The 23,690-nt window shown below is 29.6% G+C and overlaps 1 protein-coding gene across 3 annotated transcripts; it reads right to left on the reverse strand.

The window, feature by feature from the left end:
- Window positions 1–14,005: 14,005 nt before the first annotated feature.
- ry (xanthine dehydrogenase rosy) lies at window positions 14,006–23,360 on the reverse strand. Of its 3 annotated transcripts, XM_017900225.1 has the most exons (25): window positions 23,301–23,360; window positions 22,530–22,665; window positions 21,834–21,891; window positions 21,141–21,237; window positions 20,826–21,061; window positions 19,489–19,733; window positions 19,211–19,352; window positions 18,959–19,126; window positions 18,799–18,875; window positions 18,515–18,721; window positions 18,256–18,440; window positions 18,068–18,181; window positions 17,854–17,977; window positions 17,464–17,760; window positions 17,215–17,337; window positions 16,746–17,098; window positions 16,460–16,634; window positions 16,192–16,383; window positions 15,958–16,103; window positions 15,694–15,871; window positions 15,285–15,413; window positions 14,869–15,111; window positions 14,460–14,714; window positions 14,214–14,381; window positions 14,040–14,084 (listed from the first exon to the last, which is right to left on the reverse strand). In XM_017900225.1, exons 2-25 carry the CDS (start codon window positions 22,635–22,637, stop codon window positions 14,040–14,042), a joined length of 4,065 nt encoding a protein of 1,354 aa, XP_017755714.1. In that variant the 5' UTR covers window positions 22,638–22,665; window positions 23,301–23,360. The 3 variants fall into 3 exon arrangements, with proteins under 3 accessions (XP_017755712.1, XP_017755714.1, XP_017755715.1); XM_017900223.1 differs by lacking the exon at window positions 23,301–23,360 and having other exon boundaries at window positions 14,006–14,084; window positions 22,530–22,637; XM_017900226.1 differs by lacking the exons at window positions 14,040–14,084; window positions 14,214–14,381 and having other exon boundaries at window positions 14,598–14,683.
- Between the last annotated feature and the right edge of the window lie 330 nt (window positions 23,361–23,690).

The raw sequence follows: 23,690 nt of genomic DNA on the forward strand, positions 1-23,690 counted from the left end.
AATAACTTAATAATTTTTTATTTATATATTTAAATAAGTTACGTATTAAACTAAATTTCTCGTTCGTGTACCAAGAAGACTTAAATTTTTGAGTGTACCACAACAAAAGAATTAATTTCGGTGAAATTTCTGCAGGAAAGTTGGATTACCCCGAACTATCGCGTATTATTGAAGTGTTTGTATAATTTTATTTTCCTGACAATGAATTTAAGCTTGAAAATAGTGCATCAAGAATGGCCGGACGCATAAATTTAGTATCTGGAGAAGGTTAAATAAATGTTAGAATAATTCTACGTCCATTGGTGATTTTTTCGTAGAGAGTGAGTCAAGGGAAAGGTTGGGAAATGCCATGGACAATGATCTTCCAAAAGATATTAATAATCCATGACACAGAAAGAGAAATAGCGTTTCGGATGAAAGTGAGCCATTATTCGCCACTTGGATCAAATAGGAACAGTAAAGAAAATGGACAAATGGCTTCCGTGTGAGCCAGCCGATACACAGAAGTTTACACGCACGGAGTAACCATCTCGTTACTTCGGAGAAATAAACAGGATCCATTTTTAAAATGAATCATCACTCGAGACGAAAAGTGGATCTAACATGACGATCAAAAATGTTCGAGACAATGGAGTGCTAAAGATGAGCATCTGAAACATAACGGAGAAGATGATTTATTCGGTACCATTTTCCTAAAACCTGAGAACTAGAGTGTAAAAGAAATTTTTGTAAAATTAACGAAGAAATGAAACTAGCCTAATGCATAATAATACAAAAATTTTACATAAATTTTAGAAACCAAAATATAAAGCTTTGTCAACTCTATATTTATTTCTTCACACTTGCAATCAAGAATTATTTTCTCAGATAATTAGCTAATTATCTAACAGACAAATTATCTTCTGATAAAGAAAATATAAAATAATTTTATTACATAACAAAAATGTGAAATTAAAACCTCATATGAAACTTTGCCAATTTCTCTCAATTTTCCCAAATACTTGCATAATTTTCTAGGCAATAAATTATCTCCCTATATAATAAATTATCTAACAAACAAATTATCTCTTGATAAAGAAAATACAAAATAATTCTGTTACATAATAGCACAAAAATGTGAAGAATCTCCATAAACAATTTTTAAACCCTCGTATGAAACTTTGCCAATTTCTCTCAATTTTCGATTTTCAATTTTCCTAAATACTTGTATAATTTTCTAAGAAATAAATTATCTTCCTATGATAAAATTCCAAAAGCATTCGAAGAATGTTCGACATTGAAGACAGATTTGTTTCATAAATCAAGAATAATGAAATTGTCCAATCGTTGATAAATCAGTGAGAGATAAATCAATCAAAAGTAGTGCAAAGTTGTTCGATTATTTTCAGACACTTTCAGGATGCTGTTCTCCTATGAATCGGCGAGTTCTTCACGTGTGAGCGTATTTTTAGAGGCAACAGGGTATCGGGACGTTGTTGAAAGTCCGCAAGAATCTTGCAGCGAGCCTTCGCTTATCTAGATGCACCGAGTACGAAATTTTCCATGGACATTGCGCCTCTTGATCACTCTCGATTGAAAGAAGCACCCGGAGACTGTCCTTGGCGGAATTCTGACCTGGCACCGTTCAACATTTTCACGGATAGTATGCAAAAAGGCGGTCCCGAGCGTTCACAAGGCGAAGCATCCCATGGTTGCAGTGACGATGACGTAAAACCCGTGCCATTCTACTGGCGTTCAGGCAGAACAACATTCAGCCGTACGGTGTAAAAATACATTTATTCAAATGATAAATAGAGTTTTCCATTTTACGTCCTAGCAGTCCTCGTTAGACTTTCTTTTTTATCTAGAAATAAATTTCCAATGCAAATGCTGAAAATGGTAACCTTGTGCTACGGATACGAGCATCTAAGTGTCTTATTGAATTTCAGACACGTTCGAAGATTCCGAGTACCGATCTGATTGCCATATTTGATTGGCGTAAAATCAGGTGTAACAGGAATTATTATTGGGACAGAAAGATTCTTGAGAAAATAGCACGATGAGCTACCATTTTCCTGTATTATGGAATTATTTATGGTAATATTGGATGTTTATGGAGTATTGGATGACGAAGGATACCAATAAATTACTGACTAATAAAGATTCAATTTCTAAAATTATAGAAATAGGGGATGAAATGAAACATTGCCATGTTGTCATTGAAGACATTGCAGCATTTATGACAGAAAATTTTTTAATAATTTCTGTACGTCCTTTTTATACAATAAATTGAAAAATTAAGAAACTAAAAATTCGAAAATTATAAGTCAGGTGTATCAGGAATTATTATTGAAAGAGAAAAATTCTTGAGAAAATAGCACGTAGAGCTTTGTTACCATTTTCCTATATTATGGAATTATTTATGGTAATATTGAATATTTATAGATCATTGGATGACGAAGAATACCAATAAACTACTGACTAATAAAGATTCAATTTCTAAAATTATAGAAATAGGGGATGAAATGAAACATTGCCATGTTGTCATTGAAGACATTGCAGCATTTATGACAGAAAATTTTTTAATAATTTCTGTACGTCCTTTTTATACAATAAATTGAAAAATTAAGAAACTAAAAATTCGAAAATTATAAGTCAGGTGTATCAGGAATTATTATTGAAAGAGAAAAATTCTTGAGAAAATAGCATGTAGAGCTTTGTTACCATTTTCCTATATTATGGAATTATTTATGGTAATATTGGTTGATGAAAGATATTAATAAATTACTGACTAATAAAGATTCAATTTCTAAAATTATAAAAATTGGGGATGAAAGGAAATATTACTACATTATCGAATAGACCTGTTGCTTATGAAAAATACTGAATAGCTTATGGTGAAAAATGTTTCAACCATTTTTATTCCTTTCCTTTGTATGGTAAATTGAAACGTGAAATAGACAGGATCGACAGATACTAAAATCGTAAAGGTGGCGTCAAAAATATTGCGAAATAATTGCTAATCATTTGAGATGACAACTATATCACTTTCTCAGAGTAAAGACAGATAAGTAACGCGATGTGCTCGGTTGTATCGCGCATCGTACGATACTACTGAAAAACTTTAAAAATAAAACGACGACACCGGTTTGGACCTTAATATAAAAGCTCTCTTAGATATCGTACTGTCTCCTTATCGTGCGTTGACCCTGACGCCGGATTAAACTGTCACTAAGATCTGCAAACTCAACTTCAATTTCAACTTTGTCGCAAGAAAATTTCCCTACTCATTCATCAACCATGTCTACGCTATCTGTTGCCAATAAAGATTGTTCTATTCAGCTTTCGAATCTTTTCTAAACGGTCTCATGTTCCAGACATCCTTACTCATCGTGACACATCCAAAAAATTTATGGACCAAGGAAAGCCATGGAGAGAATACCAATTCTTTTCTTAAATGGGTATAGAAACTTCTCTTTGCTATGGTATTTAAACAAAAATTGGGAACCAAATAGGGGGAATTTTTATTTTCTTCTAAAATTAAGAAACTCTAGAAACCCTTTTTCGATACCTTCATGGGGCCTCTCGTGATATCTTCAAAATTTTGGGAACCAAAGATGAAGGAACTATTTAAGGACATTGAATATTCCTTAAAAAACATTCAGACACCTCTTTCCATCTCAATATTTCTAACAGAAAACCATAATAAATATATGCAAGTATATTCCACCTACCACAATACTCTCAGAAAATATCTAAACCTAAAAAGTTCCCCAAAAATACTGAATAAACTCCATAAATCATCTATCACAATATTCCAAAAATTTCACAAACCAAAGCACCCAAACAAGTATCTAAAACCATCAAATATATTCTAAAGCTATCTCCAATCATCATTATGGTCTCAAACTACATAAACGCGACATTTTGTAACTTTATAATTACAAAATTAACAATCTTTTTTCATTTCATTAGACTTAAGAATATATTACTCAAACGGATGAATTAAAACAATTATTAAAATCGTTACAATTGATGAAAGAAAGAAATTTAACCGAGAACTTAGAAATAGCCGTACTTTTATGTTTGGTCCTTAATCGGTTGACGCGGATGGCCTCAGACTCTCGCATAATGCTGTACAATCGTCTAGGATCGAGGAAGAGGAAGAAGCAGAAGGAACACCGAGCACGAATCGAGTCGGTAGTCGATATTAACGAATTCAGAACGGACACGTTCGGATCTTAGATCAGCGATGGAGTGTCACGTTACTTCGCAATGCTTCGGAATGCAAAATCGGCGACGAACGAGCCGGTCTCGTTGCTTACGAAGGTCTCTTCGTCGCGTAATGTCGAAACACCAAGATCCGTGCCTAGGAACCGGAGAACCGACACGGTGCACGCTCTCAAATTCGCACGTCGTTGCGTTTTCGAAGATTTTACGTAATCTCTTCTTCTTTCCTTCTTTTTTCCTTTTTTTTCTCTCCTCTTCTTGTAATCTAATCTCCGCACGTGGAAGAGTTAAGTTTCGTGACACACGATGGATTTATGGGATTTTTATTTGATTTTCAACTGCTAGGAAATTTACTCCATTCTTTGTTTGGCATTTTCGTGATACTTCTGTTTGATTCCTTGTTCTTAATCTTGCTTGAAAGTAGGTCTATGGGAGGTTAAATTTATATTCGGTTCTATAGGTTTAGAACCCTTTGTACTTGAGAGATAAGTTTCCGTCTTCTTGGGAGATAAGTTTAATAAAGTTGTAAGGGCTACTGGTCGATGTTGAGATTAAAATGGTGTAATAATACATAAAATGGTGAAATAAGACAGTTTTACAGGATGATTTATAGCATCTCCTTTCGAGCTCTATTTCTCTATTTCTTCCCTTGACTATACAATTTCATTTCTGTGTAGTAAAGAAGCCAACAAGTACAGAAGGTCAATTCTAAAAAAGATAAAAATAGATCAGAATTCTTCTATTACTATTTCACCAAAAATCTTCTTAATAAATCAATGTATAATTTCTTTTAATATTATGTTTCAAAACAGACCAATAACTTTGATAAATAATAGAAATATTTTGACTTGCTATTTCTCTATAAAGAAGAAATCTTCGACTGCGTTTGATTATTAATTTTATTACAATATTCTCATTCCCCCTCCTTCAAATTTCACTTCAATCAAACCAGTTTTACCCTCAATCTTTGTATATCCTGTCACTAAAAATTTGTATAGGAAAATAATAAATAAAAATGCTTCAGTATCGAATCGATACATAATATTCACTTTTGTAACAAAATTCTCAATCCTCTTTCTTCAATCCCTACCCCAACCCTGCTCTCAATCCCAGTTTCTATATTCCCATTCCCTTTCCTTCAAATTTCACTCCAATTAAACCAATTTTACCCCCTATCTTTGTATATCCTATCACTAAAAATTTGTATGGGAAAATAATAAATAAAAATGCTTCAATATCGAATGCAAAGTATCAAATCTATACATAATATTCACTTTTATAACAAAATTCTCAATCCCCTTCCTTCAATCCCTGCCCCAACACTATTCCCAATCCCAGTTTATTTTATCGCTAAAAAGTTTTATGGGATAATAATAAATGAACCCCACAGTACCGCTAAAAATACGTCTACCTCGGTCCCAACTTGCCATACCAAATTGCTGCTTCTTAATAAAGTTTAACCAACCCGATATACATCTCCATTAAAAAGATCCCATTTGTTTGTTCTAAACAAACACCGATCTCGTAGAGTCAACAAGTTAGGGGATAATTTTGTGATTCACCGTATGTACAATATTCGAGCCGAAAATAAATGTCTGGAAAGAAGACTGGAATTGTAATAACAGCAATGAATGGGAAGCAAAACAATCAGATCTACCAGGGAGTCGAAACTTTGGGGGAAGAAGAACCAAACCTGATTCCAGAATAACTGCTCCATCACCGAATTTATTCGTCCAAGTACCATGCTTCCTACATTTTTCCACCATAGGGATCCATAAATTCACGCAACCAGCAGGACGAAAGATAATCATCGCAGATAATGTTTTATCGATCGATCTTATAAGGAAACGTGAAAGACTTGTTATCCTTCGTTTTAGAAAAAAATTTTCGAAGCACCGAGACTCGGCTCATTCCATGCGAAACAAATTGCAAGAAAATTGAGTCGCATATGTGTATAATTTATTGGCATACATAAATATCAGCGCGACATGGAAAAATGTTGACTTTTAATGGGAATTTCTGTCGTGACTAAATTGCCGCTCCTCGAATCAAATTTGTTTATCATACCTCGGTTTTTCATCGACGGTCCAATTAATTGACGGTTCTATTTATAAAATGAGAGCTAATTCGGGCTTATGAGAGGCCATAAAGCTTGTCCTTATGGGAGAGGTATGAAATTCCTGGTCCATTCCCTTCCTGACTCGGGTAATTGCGATTAAGTTCTGGAAAAATATTTTTAATATTTTAAACTATATTAAGTAAATTGATTGTAATCAAATTTTAGAAAAGTATTTTAATAATAGTAAATAAATTGAGAATAATAAAGAAGTTAACAATAGCAGATAAGCCAAACTTTTTAAATAAAATGTTACTCTATGGATAAAAATTTGTTAAAATCCTAGAAATAGTAATTTCTTTTTGCCCAAAATAGAAATTACTTATTTGAAATCTCTTCATTCGTGGTATAAAATAAGAAAAATCTTCTAAAAGAAAAAAAAAAGAACACTGGAAAAAGAAGTCAATTTCCATGATATTTGAATATTTCAGAGATAAAAAAAGACGAGATCAATCAAACCGACTTTGAGAGAAACATGAACAACACTCATTGACGACTTGTTTACCAACTGCAAGAAAGGAAAAAAGGGAGAATAAAACTGGAATGTGACAAAATGACACATGATTTCTCTTTCGAAAACGCGTCAGCTAACTTCCGCCTGTTATTATCGATTTTTAATTAAGTTCGGGGTCTGATTATAAGAAGCCGCGAAGCTCATTGAACCTTTATTTACGGCCTTCGATGTTAATACACGAGAATGCAACTAATTTATAGGCGGAGTCGCCAAAATGAAAAGAAAAGATACAAGCGGCGAAGAGGAATTGTGATTTTTGCGAAACCAACCTGTTCCAATAAACAATGGAATTAGTGGGAATTTTTACCTCTTTAAACGATCCCTTTTTACTATTTTAAGTCACTCTTGACAATCTTCAGTAAACGTGAATAAATTACCTAAAATATAAATGTAAACTTAACAAGAAGTAAATCAATTCAGAATTTTAGAAATCCTAAACGAGTATATAAAAGTAAGCTATTTAGGAATTTTTGAAATTTAAAAAACTTTCAAACTGATTTTTATCTGAATGATTAAATACATTTAAATCAATTGGTGCAGGATGACATTGGTAGAGAAATATTAACATTTTTAAAATATATAAAATATCAGAAAAATTGAAGATTTAAAAAAGAAACCATAAGAAAATGAATATTATTGCCATGCAATTTTTGCAACTTGCTCGATGAAGTAATCTTTAGTCAATATAAGTATTGGAAACGTAATTAAACAAGAGCAAATGTATTGGTTTTAATCAGGACTTGAATCAAATTTTTCTAACAATCTCTGGAAAAATTGTGGATTTATGTCATTTAATACGATAACGTCGTGTGATTCGATACAATATTATACCATTATTCGAGAAGAGGAACATTATATCATTCCGATTCTCGTAATCTTTTCTCAAAGTTCGTGCAAACTATGATACTCGACGATGTGATAAACGTTTGTTTCGCTATTAGCAAAAGTTGGCATTAGCACCAAATAATCTTATCTGTCCGAACCTATTTTACAAGTAATTTATTCGAATTCTCGTAAATAATTCGAAGATAACGTTGCTTCAGATGCTAGTAAAATCATCGAGCCCTAAATTATGGACTTTTATCCCAAAAAGTGGAATAAAAATACTACAATTAGTAACAATAATAAAACCAATTGAGCACAATAATAACCGAGGTGTTTTTTTCTCTTTTACATAGATATGAACACAAATCTGAAAAAATGAGTTCAATCTAGTTTCCACTGCAGATTAACGTTCGTTTTTTACTACTGATGATATTAAAGTCAAGGAGAATTCCAGTATTTCAAAGAAGTAATCAGTGGAGATTTGTTTCTTTGCTAAAATTGCAAAAAATATTGCAAAATAAACAGCGAAAAATAACATTTTAATTTTATACCAATTACTCCTTTTGATCTTCTTATTACAAAAATCAGCGACGTATTTAAACAAACGAAAATCCAAATTCTTAAATACCTAAAAACACAAACAAAAACAAAAGAAAAATAATTAGAAATATACATTTCTAAAAAGTATGATCTACTGATAAAATAATTAAAAAATTTTGAACGTACACGTATAAAATTATTATTCTAGCATTACTGTTACTCAAAGTTACAAGACCACGAGAAACAAACAAAAATCCATACAAAGGGATCCACAGGAACGCAAGGAAAATTTTCATCTAGAAAAAGGCTATGCAACTTCAACTTTTAATTCAACTTTCGTCGAAACAACCCCAAGCCAAGAACCAAAGTTTCTCGAGCCACGATGTGCACATAGAAATTTTACTCAATGAGAAGTCGAACAGATATCCGTGTCTCGTGTTCAGTATCGTCGTTGACCTTTCCTTCAACGTGGCAGACACTCTTGTCGATGGCAAAAATTAGAAAAAAACGGGCAGAAAAAATGAGAGTTTACAGAGACGTTGTACGCACGAGGAATACCAGTACGAAAATAACGCGAACGAAAACAGACTTAACCCAGCCATCCTGTTGAATGTCTCCCTTATTTTTCGGGATACCACGAAACGTCTAAATAAAAAGGAGAGAAAAAGATCGATCGATCCGCCTTGGTAACCTTGGTCTCCAACTTCTTTGCAATCGTGACTCGGCGATAAAATTTTATTACCCAAATTCGTGGGATTTAAATACTAACCAACTGGGAAACCCGAATCTGGTGATAGTAGATAATCTTTCGTATTTCCAAGATGTCGTTGGGACCTGGTAAATAAGGATAAGTTAAACGTTAAGCGGTAAATGTTATAATAATAACAACGGATGAATGAGTGATCGGTGAAAGGAGTGTATAGTGAATAGCGATGAAGTTCAAGTTAATGACCTAGGCTTACGTTTTGGAGCACGTTGAATGAAACTCAGATTGGTATCGGCTTTGGAACGTTCTCTATTGTGTTGTTAATACCATACGAGGGCTCCTGAGACCTCCTGTGTTGCGCCGTGGTATGTAAACATCGACGAAGACAGTTTTGCAATATTATTAGCAATATGCTGGGAGCACGTGGGAAAATGGTCTTCATGCGGGAGGAATATATTTCAAAATGCTGTTTAAAATAATAATTGTTAGTATATGAGTCACAGAGTAATTATTAGAATTTATTAGAAATTATTAGAATTTATTAGAAATTATTAGAAATTATTAAAGATTAATAGAAATTTTTAGTTCCTAACAGGACCCAAGTTCATAAAAAATTTTCAACCGAATGAAAAAATTAAATTTTTTCATTAAAAACGTTACCAGTATATTATTCTCATCACAGAGACATGATTTTTTTCCATAAAGATAATCTAATCAACGTAGTTATTAATTTTCTAATTTTATAAAATAACTGTGATATTTTAAGATCCACGAAGAAAAAATTTTTTAGAACGTATCATTCTTTCGAAATAAACGATTTCGCTATCGATAATTTTATTACATAAATGCTAAGAAGCAAATTAAGTAATATGTACACCGTTAGAACTTTGTAACTGTCGCGTGTAACGTACGTTAAAATGGCGGAAATTGGTATAAAATATATGATGGAGTACCAAAAGGAATTTGAAATTTACCGCGATTGAATTTCCGCGCCAAAAATCGCGCTACGCTTCGATTGTCAATGTCAATGATACAAGGGAAATTTATGATCGCCTGGGACTAGCATTGTGTACTAAAAATAAAAAAAGAATATAAATATTACATAAGGTCGCGGCGCGATTACGAAGCTCCAAATCTAAACTTTTTTCCGCGCGGATTCTTCAATAGCCACTGTTAAGAATTATTGACACGATTGCATACTCAATTCGCTTCGTTCGAGTCACTCAAGGTGCGAAACAATCCTTCACTTACCGTTTACTATGCAAAAAGTCATCGTACCGCATGCAGCACTTTTACTTTTCAATCACCGTTTATCGACATTTTATATTCATTTCTTCGAAGTGATACCCGAATATTGAAATATTCTGCCAATCGAATCTTGTTCACTACCAAAGATATACTCGACAAACAAACAATAGATCGTTTCCACGAATTTCAACTCGATACGTTACATTTCTCTGTGATAAAAAGAACGTTCGAACCGCGAAAACGCAATTGTGCAACGATATTTGAAAACTTCGATATGTACGAAACGGATCGTCAGTTTTATTGCAAATTGTCACGTCACCGACGACCAATTGGAACATTTCCCTCCAAAACCGCGGAACGCGCGAACTACCATTAAGGAGGGTTTTCACACCCTCCTACTTTTCCAATAGCGATCGTAACGCAACCTCTTGACCAATGACCTATCTATTGTGTCTATCTATCATGACTGAATCTCTACGCGGCATATACACAGTGTACGAGAGAAAGCACCGCTGTTATCGAGTAATCGACTGGTCCACGTGTTTCTCGACTAGCATGGCACCTGCTGTAGAAACGAACCTACCTCTCGATTCGCGATCGCTGTCCCAAGGATCGATATCGGTTGTTCGGAACCGCAGAGTCTCCTCTGACACTTCTCGACGTCACACCGTGATACTTCAACGGGGAATTCGAAGGTTGTACAGGGAGAACCGTAGACGAAACGCGCGTGGAGAAGAACGAAGCGGCGGATCGTGTGTCGAGGACGACGACGAAGAAAGAAGTGAACTGAAAACACGCGACACGAGCCGCTAGCACGCACCGACTGAACGTGAACGCGAACAGACCTCTGGTATCGGCCACGGGCAGCGATCTCCCTAACAACATCATCCCCACCACTGTTACCCACGGTGCTGCGAGCTATTCAGATGAATTTTTATCTAGACCGTTATTCGAATAGAATTGTGTCCGTGTATACGAGATTCAGTATTTGCATCGAATGCTGTTTCGTACGGATCGATCAATTTTATTCATGGCAATGCTTTTAAATAAATTCCACTCGATGAAATGGTTTCAACGAATAAATGGTCTTTTAAAGGTAATGTACATGAAATATGAGTAACACAAAGTATCGTTGTCTGCATTAATAGGTAATTATGATTTTCTGATTTTTTAACAGTTGGAGAACCTGATTTTCATTGGAAATGGAATACAAATGAGGGGTGAGCATATTGTATTTTATTTAGCATATATTGTAGTAAAATGCTATAGTCAGATATATTAACTAAAAATATTTTCAGCAAGTATCGAAAATATTAAAGGACGTATTGTCGAGCAGAGACACCTGTAACGTTTGGCTTCCCTATATGTCATGTTATCACCATGCAACAGAATACAATCCTTGTTCTGCACATGATAAACGTATAGTAATCACTTGTTCTTTATCCGGGAACATCATGCAACAGGTGTATGGTTAAAAACCCTGTAACAATGATTACAATAGGTATTAACTTAGAGATATATAATGTTAAACAACTTCACACTACAGATATGGAAAACAGTAGTAAAAGTATATTTTTATAATATAGTTATCAAAATTATTTCTTATTTAGTTGGATTTAAAAGATAAAGATTAATACTATATCGTAAAAGACAGGAAATAAAACGAGGACTTGAGATTTATGAACTATGATATAATTAATATAATTAATGTTAAAAATTATTAAATATTAACAAATGTTTACAGAACACTACTACAGAACACTAATATTGTAAGATATTTTATTGAACAAAATATTTAATAGGTCACGAAAATTGAGCAAAGGTACATTCGTAAAATATTCTTCTCCATATAGTGGTCTTGTTGATATGTTATGATGGAGCACTCTACTAGAAGTGTCACGAAGTAGAGATGCTCAGACCAATAGAGACCTTATCATTTCAAGCCATATACCTGAAATTAATGGTTGATGGTTAGAATAGTGCTATACTTTTAATTTTTTCTGATACTAAATTTCTAATTTTTATACTTTACATATCCTTTATATTCCATATTCAACATTCAATTTCATTTTTGAATTCCTTTTTTTTTTTTAATTTTATACTTTATTTAAAACATACATTAATTCTGTTATTACAGTTCTTTATTATAGTACGTTAAAAATTATTATACTTTGTTGGTATACACATAAATTTACATTTTATCTTTATTCTTTCAAAAAATTTATTCAGTTATAACAGTTATGCACATAGCTAAATTTAAAAATTGTTAAAGTATTGGTAATGAATTGCTTTGTAAATAATTTCAATATTATGAACAAAATTTTCCTAACATTATACTTTAAATAATTTTATTCTTTATCGTTTTGCAATTTGCAGACAATACATATTATGTATTCGAATCCATACTTATCACAAACTAAGATAATCTATTATATTTTATGGATTTTTCAATAAAGTTATTAATATTAAAGTTAAACTTTCCTAAATGAATTTAAATCAATTAGGAATAATAATGATTAGTAAGCTTTCTATTAACAACTATAAGAAAACGAAGATCACCAGTAACTGTCATGACGGTAAACGTGTTAAATAAATTTTTATTAATAATTACATTGATAATAGTCTTACCAGTTTTCAGATAAAAATATTCTAAAATAATTTACAAATAAATTTTAAGTAAATAAAAGATATTTTAATATTCAAGATTACTTTAGTGTAATAAATAATTATGAATAATATTAATAATAAATTTTATTTTAAATAATATAGAATAGTAGAACATGGGTGAAGTGGACAATGATCAATAACTAATTTATGATACTAGCTAACAACTATCATACACCTCATTACATTTCAGATCAATAGTACTTAAAATTTTGATCTCTTCCATACGAAGTCAAATTGATAAATGAGTTTCTTCAATGATCTCGCAGCCTTTATATAGGCAACGACTGCTTGCCGAAGATTGGCCGAAAAGTCACGATCTTTACCGATTCTATCAATAATAAGTAACAATTATTTTTCTACTATAATAACCAATAGTTTATTATTTTTTTCGCTTCTATTATGAACTTGTATTCAAAAATATTTGTTATAAACAAATATAATTTACTTTCAACTATAAATTTAGTAATTTATAAATTTTTTGCGATTTATGAGTATACTTACACTCTTATAATACATTTCGTGATAAGTGCATTACAATATTCTTAGTATGCTTTGAAGATGAGAATATACATAAAAAAAGGTATTTAATCATTAAGAATCATTTAGTCATCATCAAAAATTATATATAAAATTTAAACTATAAAATTAATAGTATAAATATGCAGAATTTAAAAATTACAGAATTTTATTATGCGTATTGGAATATTCTATAACATTCTTTAATTGTTTGTTACTTTATTCATTTTTCTTTTAATTATAACATATGTGTATTCGTCGATTTATACATTCTCTACCTTACCATCCGTCACATATACTTGTGCACACTTCTCTATTTTATCTGCATAAGATCGAGCTTAATCAATTACATTTTGTTATAACCTATATGTTGCTAGCACGTGCAGACTTTTTACTTTTAATTTCAGCACAAGCAGATCCGAAACGATATATGACTGATTTTATTCTTTAAATGTTGTAACGAGCATAGTGACGATTATTTAATTTCTTGTATACGGTATTTTTTTAAAACTTATTTCATAGATTAAACAAGTGTTTTAGTAATTTTGAAAATACATTTTATTAAAATAAGTAAAATAAATAAGTAAAATTAGTATATTTTTGTACAGAATATTTTGCACTATTTACGATTATCTACAATTTATAAACATATAAAATTACAGATGTTGGTATTTATTTCTTAATTCAGTAAAATATTTTTATGGAACAACATTCCACTGACACTTTAATTCTGGTTCTGCAATCTGTAACGTAAAATATACAAAAATTATTGTTTACATTATAAATTTTAAATTAATTAAAAAATTAATTATAAAAATACAGTACTTAATATTTTATTAAATAAATACTGTTCTACCAAACATTTAATTTACCTTCGATGTAAGCTCATCAACGCATGCTAATCGAATACGGGCTGCAGTTGCAGGTGCATTTAATTGGAAGTAACCTTTCAAACCATATTCTTCACGAGCAGATTTAATAGCTTCTCTTATTGCAAAAAACACGGAAGATGCGAGAAACAATGGCGGTTCTCCTACAGCCTAATATGATAAAAAAAATAATAAATAATTTTTTTTTAAACAATTTTCTAATCCTTTTTTTGATTGAATTTATATTACCTTAGATGAATAAACAGCTCTAGGATTTGAGGCTCCTTTCAATAAAGAAACATTAAATATTTCAGGAATATCTGTAAAGCCAGGTAATTTATATGCACCTGGACCTCGGCTAGCAATAGCTCCATTTCTCAAATAAATCATTTCTTCTAATGTGAATAGACCATATCCTTGAATAAAAGCTCCTTCAATTTGTCCTATGTCAATTGCTGGATTTAAACTTTGACCTAAATCCATTACAATATCAGCTTGCAACACCTATATGTAAATATTAATACTAAAATATCAATGTTTGATAAATATAACTAAATATGTATAAAACTGTAATCATATAAATGTGTACAATTTCTTAAGACTTTTGTCTTGAAAGTATGCTAAAATATATTAATAGTTTAAAATATGTTATATTTACTTGATGATCTCCAGTGAGGCAATCAATTTCTACCTCTGAACATGCAACACCATATGTAAAATAATTAAATGGATTTCCGGTATTAGTTTCAAATGAATATCCTATATCAGGAGTTTTGTAAAATCCAGTAGCAGAAAGGCTTATTCTTTCCATATATGCTATTGTTATCCACTCTTCCCATGTTCCATTTGGTTTCTTATCTATCACTGGTTTTAATCGCTTCATAATTTCGTTACATGCATTCTAAAATTGTTATGTAATTAGAGATTGTAATTTAAGAAATTGAAATGTAAGTAACAACAAATTATAGAAACAGATTAATAGAAAATATAGATGAATATCATATTTTTAAATAAAGCAGAGTAAAACAAGCAGAAGGAAACTAAATAAAAAATAAACAAATCACTTTTACATACCATGACAGCCATACCATTTAGATCTGAACCAGCACTAGCTGCTGTTGCAGATGTATTTGGTACTTTGTCTGTGGATGTTTCCATTATATGTATTTTATCTGGCTTTATTTTTAAGGACCTGCTTGCTACCTAAATAGTAAATACAAAAAAGAAGGAACTATAGTATATGAAGATAAATACATACTACAATTTAATTATTTTATCGTGCATATAATAAACTAATTATATTATTCATAGCATTAATAAAGGCATGATAAAACATTGAACATAAAATGAATAAAATATAAATTCTAGATGTTGTGATACATCTCGCATTATGACATGATAATATGTTACATTAATAAAAAATATATGAGGAATGAGATCATTAATTTAAGCGATTTTAAAATACAAAAAAAAAAAATGTTACTTGTATCATTTTTGTATGTAAACCTTGTCCCATTTCAACACCTCCATGACTAATTAATACAGAACCATCCGTATAAACATGCACAAGTGCCCCTGCTTGATTCAAAAATATTACAGTAAAAGCAATACCGAATTTCGTTGGAACTATTGCCAACCCTCTTTTTTTGTACCTATTTTCCCTATGGGAATAGAGTCCATACATTACTTTACATACAAAAATCTTTAAGTATAAAACAATACTTTGGAAACCAATGCTTCTACTTACTTATTATACCTTTGAACTTGTACAAACCGTTCATTGTAATTTGAAGATACAATACATTCTTCCCAACATTGTTGTAATGTGCAATTAGTAAGTTTCTGATTATAATGAGTTGTATCTCCTTCTTTATATAAATTTAGCTCTGCAACCTATTGGGAGTAAGCTTTCACTGTTATCACAAATTTAATTTATTAATATCAAATTTTATTCTTATATGATACCAAATTATAATTATACCTTAATAGGATCTTTATTTAGATATTCTGCTATATGTCTTATCATTGTTTCACCTAAAAACATTCCTTGTGGACCTCCAAAACCACGGAATGCAGTATTTGATGGGATGTTAGTTTTACATATGAAACCATATACACGACAAGCTGATATTTTGTAAGCATTTTCAAAATGGAACATAGCACGTTCTATGACCTAAACAAATATATATGACTAGGATTTAACATTTCAAAAATGAAACAGTTCAGAAAGTAATAAAAAAATAATATACCGGGGAAGAAAGATCTTGAGAGTAACCCGCATTATTGTAAATATAGGCTTCGACCCCTTTGATCATACCAATATCGTTAAATCCAACTTTATATTTTAGCAAAAATGGGTGTCTTGTTCCAGTTACCATAATATCTTCGTCTCTATCAAACATGCAACGTACTGGTTTTCTTAATCTGTAAAAATAAATTATTAAATAGAAAAATTTTGTATTAATGTAATTTATATGTAACTTCGTTCTGTTATATTTTAAAGGCCATTATTTCATTGTACGTAAACATACTTACTTATACGCAGCAAAAGCAACTGGCAAAGCAAGTATTAAAGTACGAGATTCTTTCCCTCCAAAACCACCACCTAATCTTTTCGTTCTAACTACAATTTTATGAGAATGAATATTTAATACATGTGAAATGAGTTTCTGTATCTCCGACGGATGTTGTGTCGAACAGAATACTTCTAATTCATCTTCTTTTGGAACCGCTAAAGCTGCATTTGTTTCCAGATAAAAATGTTCTTGTCCTCCTGTTCGAGCTTCTCCCTCAAGAATATATTGTGATTCAGCAAAAGCCTTTTCTATGTCTCCATTTTTTATACACTTTGGTGTATCATTGAAAAACGAACGATATTTAATAGCGTCCTGCAATTTATGAAAATATAGAAAATTTATTCATAAAAAAATAAGAATTATTTTTAAATTATTATAACTTTTAAACATAAAACAATATATCATTTATCTTTCCATTTTTACTGTACCTCAATAGAAATGATTACTGGTTCTAAATTCTGGTACTCGACTTCAACCATTCTAGCTGCCTTTTGTGCAATACTTTGACTAATAGCTATGATTACTCCAATTACTTGACCATGACTAGTTACCTTACAAAGCAATATTTATTTTTTGACTTAGTGTACAATCTGGTAATTTAACTAATACATAACTTTAGTATATAAAATATCTATTTTAATATATTTTAAAATATATAAATATCTAAAGATTCATACCTTTTCTGACACAAAAATTTCTTCATCATGAAATATAGGACCAACAAAACGTTGCTTTTCGGGTATATCTTTCGAACTATAAAACGCAATTACACCTTCTAGTGATAATGCCTTAGTTTCATCAATTTTTAAAATTTTTGCATGTGCTCTGGTAGACAAAACCATAGCTAAATAAAGCTCCTCAGTGAACTTCGGCATATCATCACAATAAATTGCTTCTCCTGTTGCTTGTTTAAATGCACTAGCGTGAACAATTGTTCTGCCGACTAAATCGTTTATTTCTTGATCATTTGAAATCTAGTATATTAGATTACAAAAAATTAAATTGAAATATTAACAACCAAAAACGTATTATAGAATAATTTATGTATTAAAGTAAGTAATAACTACCACTTGATAATATTGAGAACATTTTGGTTCTTTAGTGTGAAATACTTCAGCTGCACTTTCAATTTCTTTTGACAAAGATATTTGACGTTTTTTAGCTATATGTAAAAAACCTTTAAAGAATAAGCTGTAAAATTTAAGAAAAGAAGTATTACATTAAAATAATTTCATTTTATTAAATTTTTTCAATAAAATTTTAATATATTATATTATATACCTTAGAGTTAACGATTTGCGATATTTGACCATTCCGCCTGGAACATTGTCTGGTAAAGGTAGCTCATTCAATAATGAATCATAAACAGTTTCTAGAAGATCATTGTCCCAATTTCTAAATCAATGTTATATTAATATCTTTTCCATAATATAATCAAAAAATAAATATTACATAATTTTATAAAACACCTTCCAATCATGATGTTGCAAGTTTTTGTAGCTAAAACCGTCGTTGGTGCCATGCCGCCAAAAGCTAAATACGCTTTATTAACAATGTTACTTTCTGGTTCAAAAAATACATTTAATGCCATATTAACAATAGCAATATCATCATCTCGTCTTCTTGCTTGCTTATAGGCAACAAAATATTGATCCTAGAAAATAAAAAAAGTAAAATATTCACAGACATATAATAATTCTATTTTATTATCTTCAACATTTTATTTACTTTTTCAGAGAATGGTATTTGAATTGAAAGCAAAACCTCTTCCGGTAAAACGACATTTTGTCGATAACCCTTAAAGAAGGTATGATCCATTGGAATAAGTCTATTTCCATTTTTTAAGCTTGAAACATTTAATTTTATTTGAGCAGCCATAAAAATTGGATTTAAATCTGATATGGGACTTCCAGTCATTATATTTCCACCAACAGCCTATTAAAAAATAAAAATTATTCTTAGTTTAAAAATTGCATTCAATATTTTGCATTACAACAGATTAAATAACTTACAGCAACATTTCTGATTTGTTTGCCAGCAAACCAATGAAGCATATTAACTATTTCACTAAAAATTCTTGTTTGATATTCTATAATAGTAATGAAATATTATGAATATATATGGAGTTACTAATTTGTACAACGTGGAATCTAAGAGATATAAAATATTTACCAGGTTTTAAAGTAATTTGATTTCTTAAAGATTTTTCCATTTCAACAAGTGTAACACTAGCACCCACATTCATTGCTTTTGAATATTCATCAATACTATGCATTTCTTTGATTAATGTAGGCTGTATAAGTACTGGATATAATAGGCATTTGAATTTAACTTCAACGCCTAAAAATGTACATAAGATATTTACTATCTATACTTATAATTATCCTTATGATTGAGATGTTTAAATTACTAAATAAATTTTACCTATCTCGGTATTTCCTACGACAATTTTTGCATTTGGATGCTGGCTTTTTAAACACAATAATTCAGTAAGTGTTTTTGGTCTATGCCAAGTAACACTTTTCCCTTTTATTATTAGGTATTCTTCATCTAAATACGGAGACATCTAAAAAAATGTTTATTTCATTTACTGAAACGAAATGTTATAACAATAACTAGATTTATTTAAAAAAATATTTGATTAATACATCTAAATTCAAAATTAGACAAAAAGTTATGTATTAGTAAAAAAAAAAATATACGTATAACTTGGGCGGAAATATAATTTCCTGAGAAGGATCATATGGACGGAATTCTCTTGAATCAAAAACTTCTGAGGGTTCTGCTATTGGTATTCTTTTACAGCAGTTTTCTCCCATCGGACATTCTGCATTCGTCGGAGATCTCTCTTTATCCTTTGACATTAATTGCATTATTTCCCATTCTTCCGTGAAAGTTTTATAAGCTTCTATTATAGGTCGGTAACCCGTGCATCTACATAAATTTCCTACAAATAAATCATCAATCAACATAATACAAATTTTTAATAACAAAAATAAATTTTTAAATAATTCAAAGCATTGAAAAAATCTGAGAATACTTTAAAAAATGTTATTTCTTTTTCTAAATTCTATCTGTACTTTACTGCATATGGCTATAATTAGGAAATTGAAAATAAACAAACACTTCAAGACGATTATATAAAATGAAAAAAAATGTTTCATTTTGTTAAAAAACATAATTGCCTATTGCAAACAATTTACAAATACAGAATATATTGGTATAATAATCAATATGTATCTATTTCAAATATACATTTTCGATAAAATTTTAATCGTCAGTTATAATAATATTTCTAAAAATATATTTTATTATTATAATGCAGAATTTGAATATAATACTTTTTTATCTAATATATATTTAAAATTTATAACAAATCGAATTTCGAAATACTACCTTTCTCTTTGAAAAATACAAATCATGTTTACTTATGTGATTATCATTTAAGCAAAAGAGTACTTATATTGTTTGTAACAATTATTTTATGTACAGTAATATGTTCATTTCATAAATTTAATTTATATTTTATGAAATTTGATTTTACCATTGCTAATTCAGTTTCTTCATCAATTTTATTTTTATTTTTTAGAATTATTTGTGAACTTCAGCCACAAATCCTTCCATTTTGCGATGATTCAACGCATCCGAGTTAATTAATTTAATAATTCTGTAAAGGCGTAAATTGAGCAGTAACAAAAAGGACAGTACAAAAATAGCATTTTTATTAACTAAAATTAGTATTAGTAGTAGTAATGATGCACACACGGATTAAACAAAACTTAATAAACATTAAAATTCGTAAAAGAATTAATATCAACAACTTCCTGATTATCGCCAATGAAAATAACTAAAAATACCTCATAGATTTTTTTTTTATTAATTAATTTATTAATTAACTTTAGTCATTTTTTAGAGTATTTTTTAGCTTAATTGTACATGTAATATACGATTGAAGGATACAATATCTTACAAACAAAAAATTATAATCGACATGTTGTATAAACATTTATAGTATATATAACAGTGATCATAGCTTTACCTTGAAATGCAATTTCAAGATCCTTCATGCTCGGTTTTGGCGTTGTTCGTAGCAACGCGTACATAGACATCACAATTCCAGGTGTACAAAAACCACATTGTGATCCATGAGCTTTTGCTATACGCTCTTGCACTGGATGAAGTTTCGTTTTAACGCTACCAATACCTTCCACAGTGATAACTGCTAAACCGTGCATGGCACAAACCGGTGTCAAACACGCATTTACCGCTAAATGTCTGATTAATTGCATGTAATTCATTAATCAAAGAAAATTATTTTACCATCATTTTCATTCAGAAATATTGAAAAGGATACGTAATAGCTCCTGTTACACGATCTAATTTTGAGATCATCACAGTGCACGCTCCACAACCACCTTCCGCACAGCCCAGTTTCGTGCCAGTTAAGTGTACTAAATTATTTTAGTTAAGAAACTACATTTAAAAATATGTTCATTTGCGTTTGTAAATTTCGGAATAATTTCTGAGTCTACTGAAGCTTCTAATTTTATTACACTATTCGACTACTGTTTTATATATTTAGTAAATTTTGTTAATATTATTTTATATCCGGTAAATCAATTTTTATCAATTATTAATTATCTAGAAAACGAAATACAATTTCAACGAAATTTAATTTTAGAAGAAAATATTTATTCTCGTATTTACCTCAACTATAATCGCAAAAATTATTTTAATTATTTTAATTATTTTGTATGAAATGAAACTCATCAATATATTAGTAAATGGTAAATATATATAAAAAGAAATTACAATAATTTTGATAGGCCTCGTAAAAGATTATTTACCTTTAATAATATATAAGCACTATATACGGAAGACTATACATGAGCACTATTTAAACTATATAAAGGACGTAATTTTAATTATCGTAATAATAAATAATATTCCGTAAAAATGGTTTTCAAAGAATGGGAATTTATTATTAATCATTTAGAATATTTAATATAATCACATTTGTTAAATTTTTTAAATAAAAAAAGGATACACTTATTCCTCAAATACCATAGTAATGTCCATTCTGGATCGACGTTATCGTCTACTACCTGCAATATCGTATGAATATTTTTTAAATAGAAATGTAAATAACTCGCATTTTGTTTTAAATCTTTTTCCTTAAAAAATTATGATAATGCAAAATTTTAGAGAATATTAAAAATAATTTTAAACTAAATAACTTTATATACATACAAATATTTACAATCTTTAAATAAAATTTTTTGTTAAAGTAATTGTCTAAACAATTTCTTGAGAATTTATTTTGAATAATAACTATGAAAACATAAACTTTAATTTCTAGGTGAAAAATATAGTGTTAATAGAAATATTTAATGCTTATAAAAATTCAATAAGTAATAGAGAGGTATAATACAAAATTTTGTTTTATTTTAAGTAATTAACTTTGAAAAATTATTAGTAAATAACTTAAATATTTGTTCTCTACATAAATAGATATAAATTATATTTTGTCAAAACAATGTTTAATGTACATGTAATTATACTCTCTGCAATTTATTTAAGTGTAACGTCTAACAAACAATTTGTTAATCTTAGTACAAAATATTTTATAAATTATTCTTAAAACATGAAGTAATATATTGCAGTTATAGTTAGAATATATTCTATAGGTACAAGTATATTATAAATTTGAATATTCAAAATACTGTATGCAATATATACATACCTCCTTGCCATTAACATAAAATACTAAGGTATGTGATACTTTGTCATATCCGTTATTATTTGACATGACAGGTTCAAATTGAACAATGCTTCCTCCATCCTGAACCATTTTTGTTGACTACAGATCTTAATAAAACCTATGAAAAATATTTCTAAAATTATCTACTTAATACAGTAACATTATTAATACTTCTTTGTTACAAAAAATTAAATTATATTTAGATTTATAATATATATACTTAAATAGATATTTTGATATCTATAGCATTGGAAGCAAATATGTAATATAATACTTTTGCAATACGTATTGCTTAAGTGAATAAGCAATGATAAGAATGACCTATGTCTCCCACAAAGCCTCCAACAAACAACAATAAAGAGGAAAACAATACAAAAATTGATAGCATAATATATTGTAAGAAGTGCATGAAAGAATTTACAATATATAATGAAGAATCACATAACTTGTTTACGAGTTATATACTTTGACTTGCTTTATTTATTATTGTTATTATTTAAAATATAATAATCACATATTTATTAAATGGTATTTATCAATATAATGAATAATTATTAACAATAAAATAATAATCGAATCAAAATACACTAGAGAAAACTTAAAAATTAAAAGTGTTTGTTTCAGTTTTAATACAATAATAAAATAATTGTAGTATGTAATTTAATTTGTTATAACACAGGGTAATATTATTAAATTACTCTATGAAATAAATATAAACTTAATGTTATGAAAAGCGTTTATAATAGTGCTTACCTTTTTCAAATTAAAATTTTAGTTCGTTTAGAAACACTGGTACAGAACGTTCGACAATTGAGCACTAGATTATCAAGATACATTTCCAATGTTCATTTATTAACACGTATATTAACCGAGTGAAGCAATATCTCTCCCACTATATTCTTTGTATACATTGAAGTTCTTACATTTAGTAAAGTGGGGGAAACGCTTATCTAATCAAATAAACTTGTTACTTTATTTTAAATTATATTACAAAGTGGACAAAAAAATTGAATCTCAAAGTTATAATTATATAAAAAAATATTGGTAAAATTTGTATAAAATAAAGGAATACTATTCATTTCATAACCTAATTTTCATTAATACAATATAAATAAGTTAAAACATCAAATACAAATCTGAAGC

The sequence above is a fragment of the Eufriesea mexicana genome, unplaced genomic scaffold, assembly GCF_001483705.2.
Source record: "Eufriesea mexicana isolate 0111107269 unplaced genomic scaffold, ASM148370v2 scaffold1146, whole genome shotgun sequence".
In the NCBI taxonomy this organism is placed as follows: domain Eukaryota; kingdom Metazoa; phylum Arthropoda; class Insecta; order Hymenoptera; family Apidae; genus Eufriesea; species Eufriesea mexicana.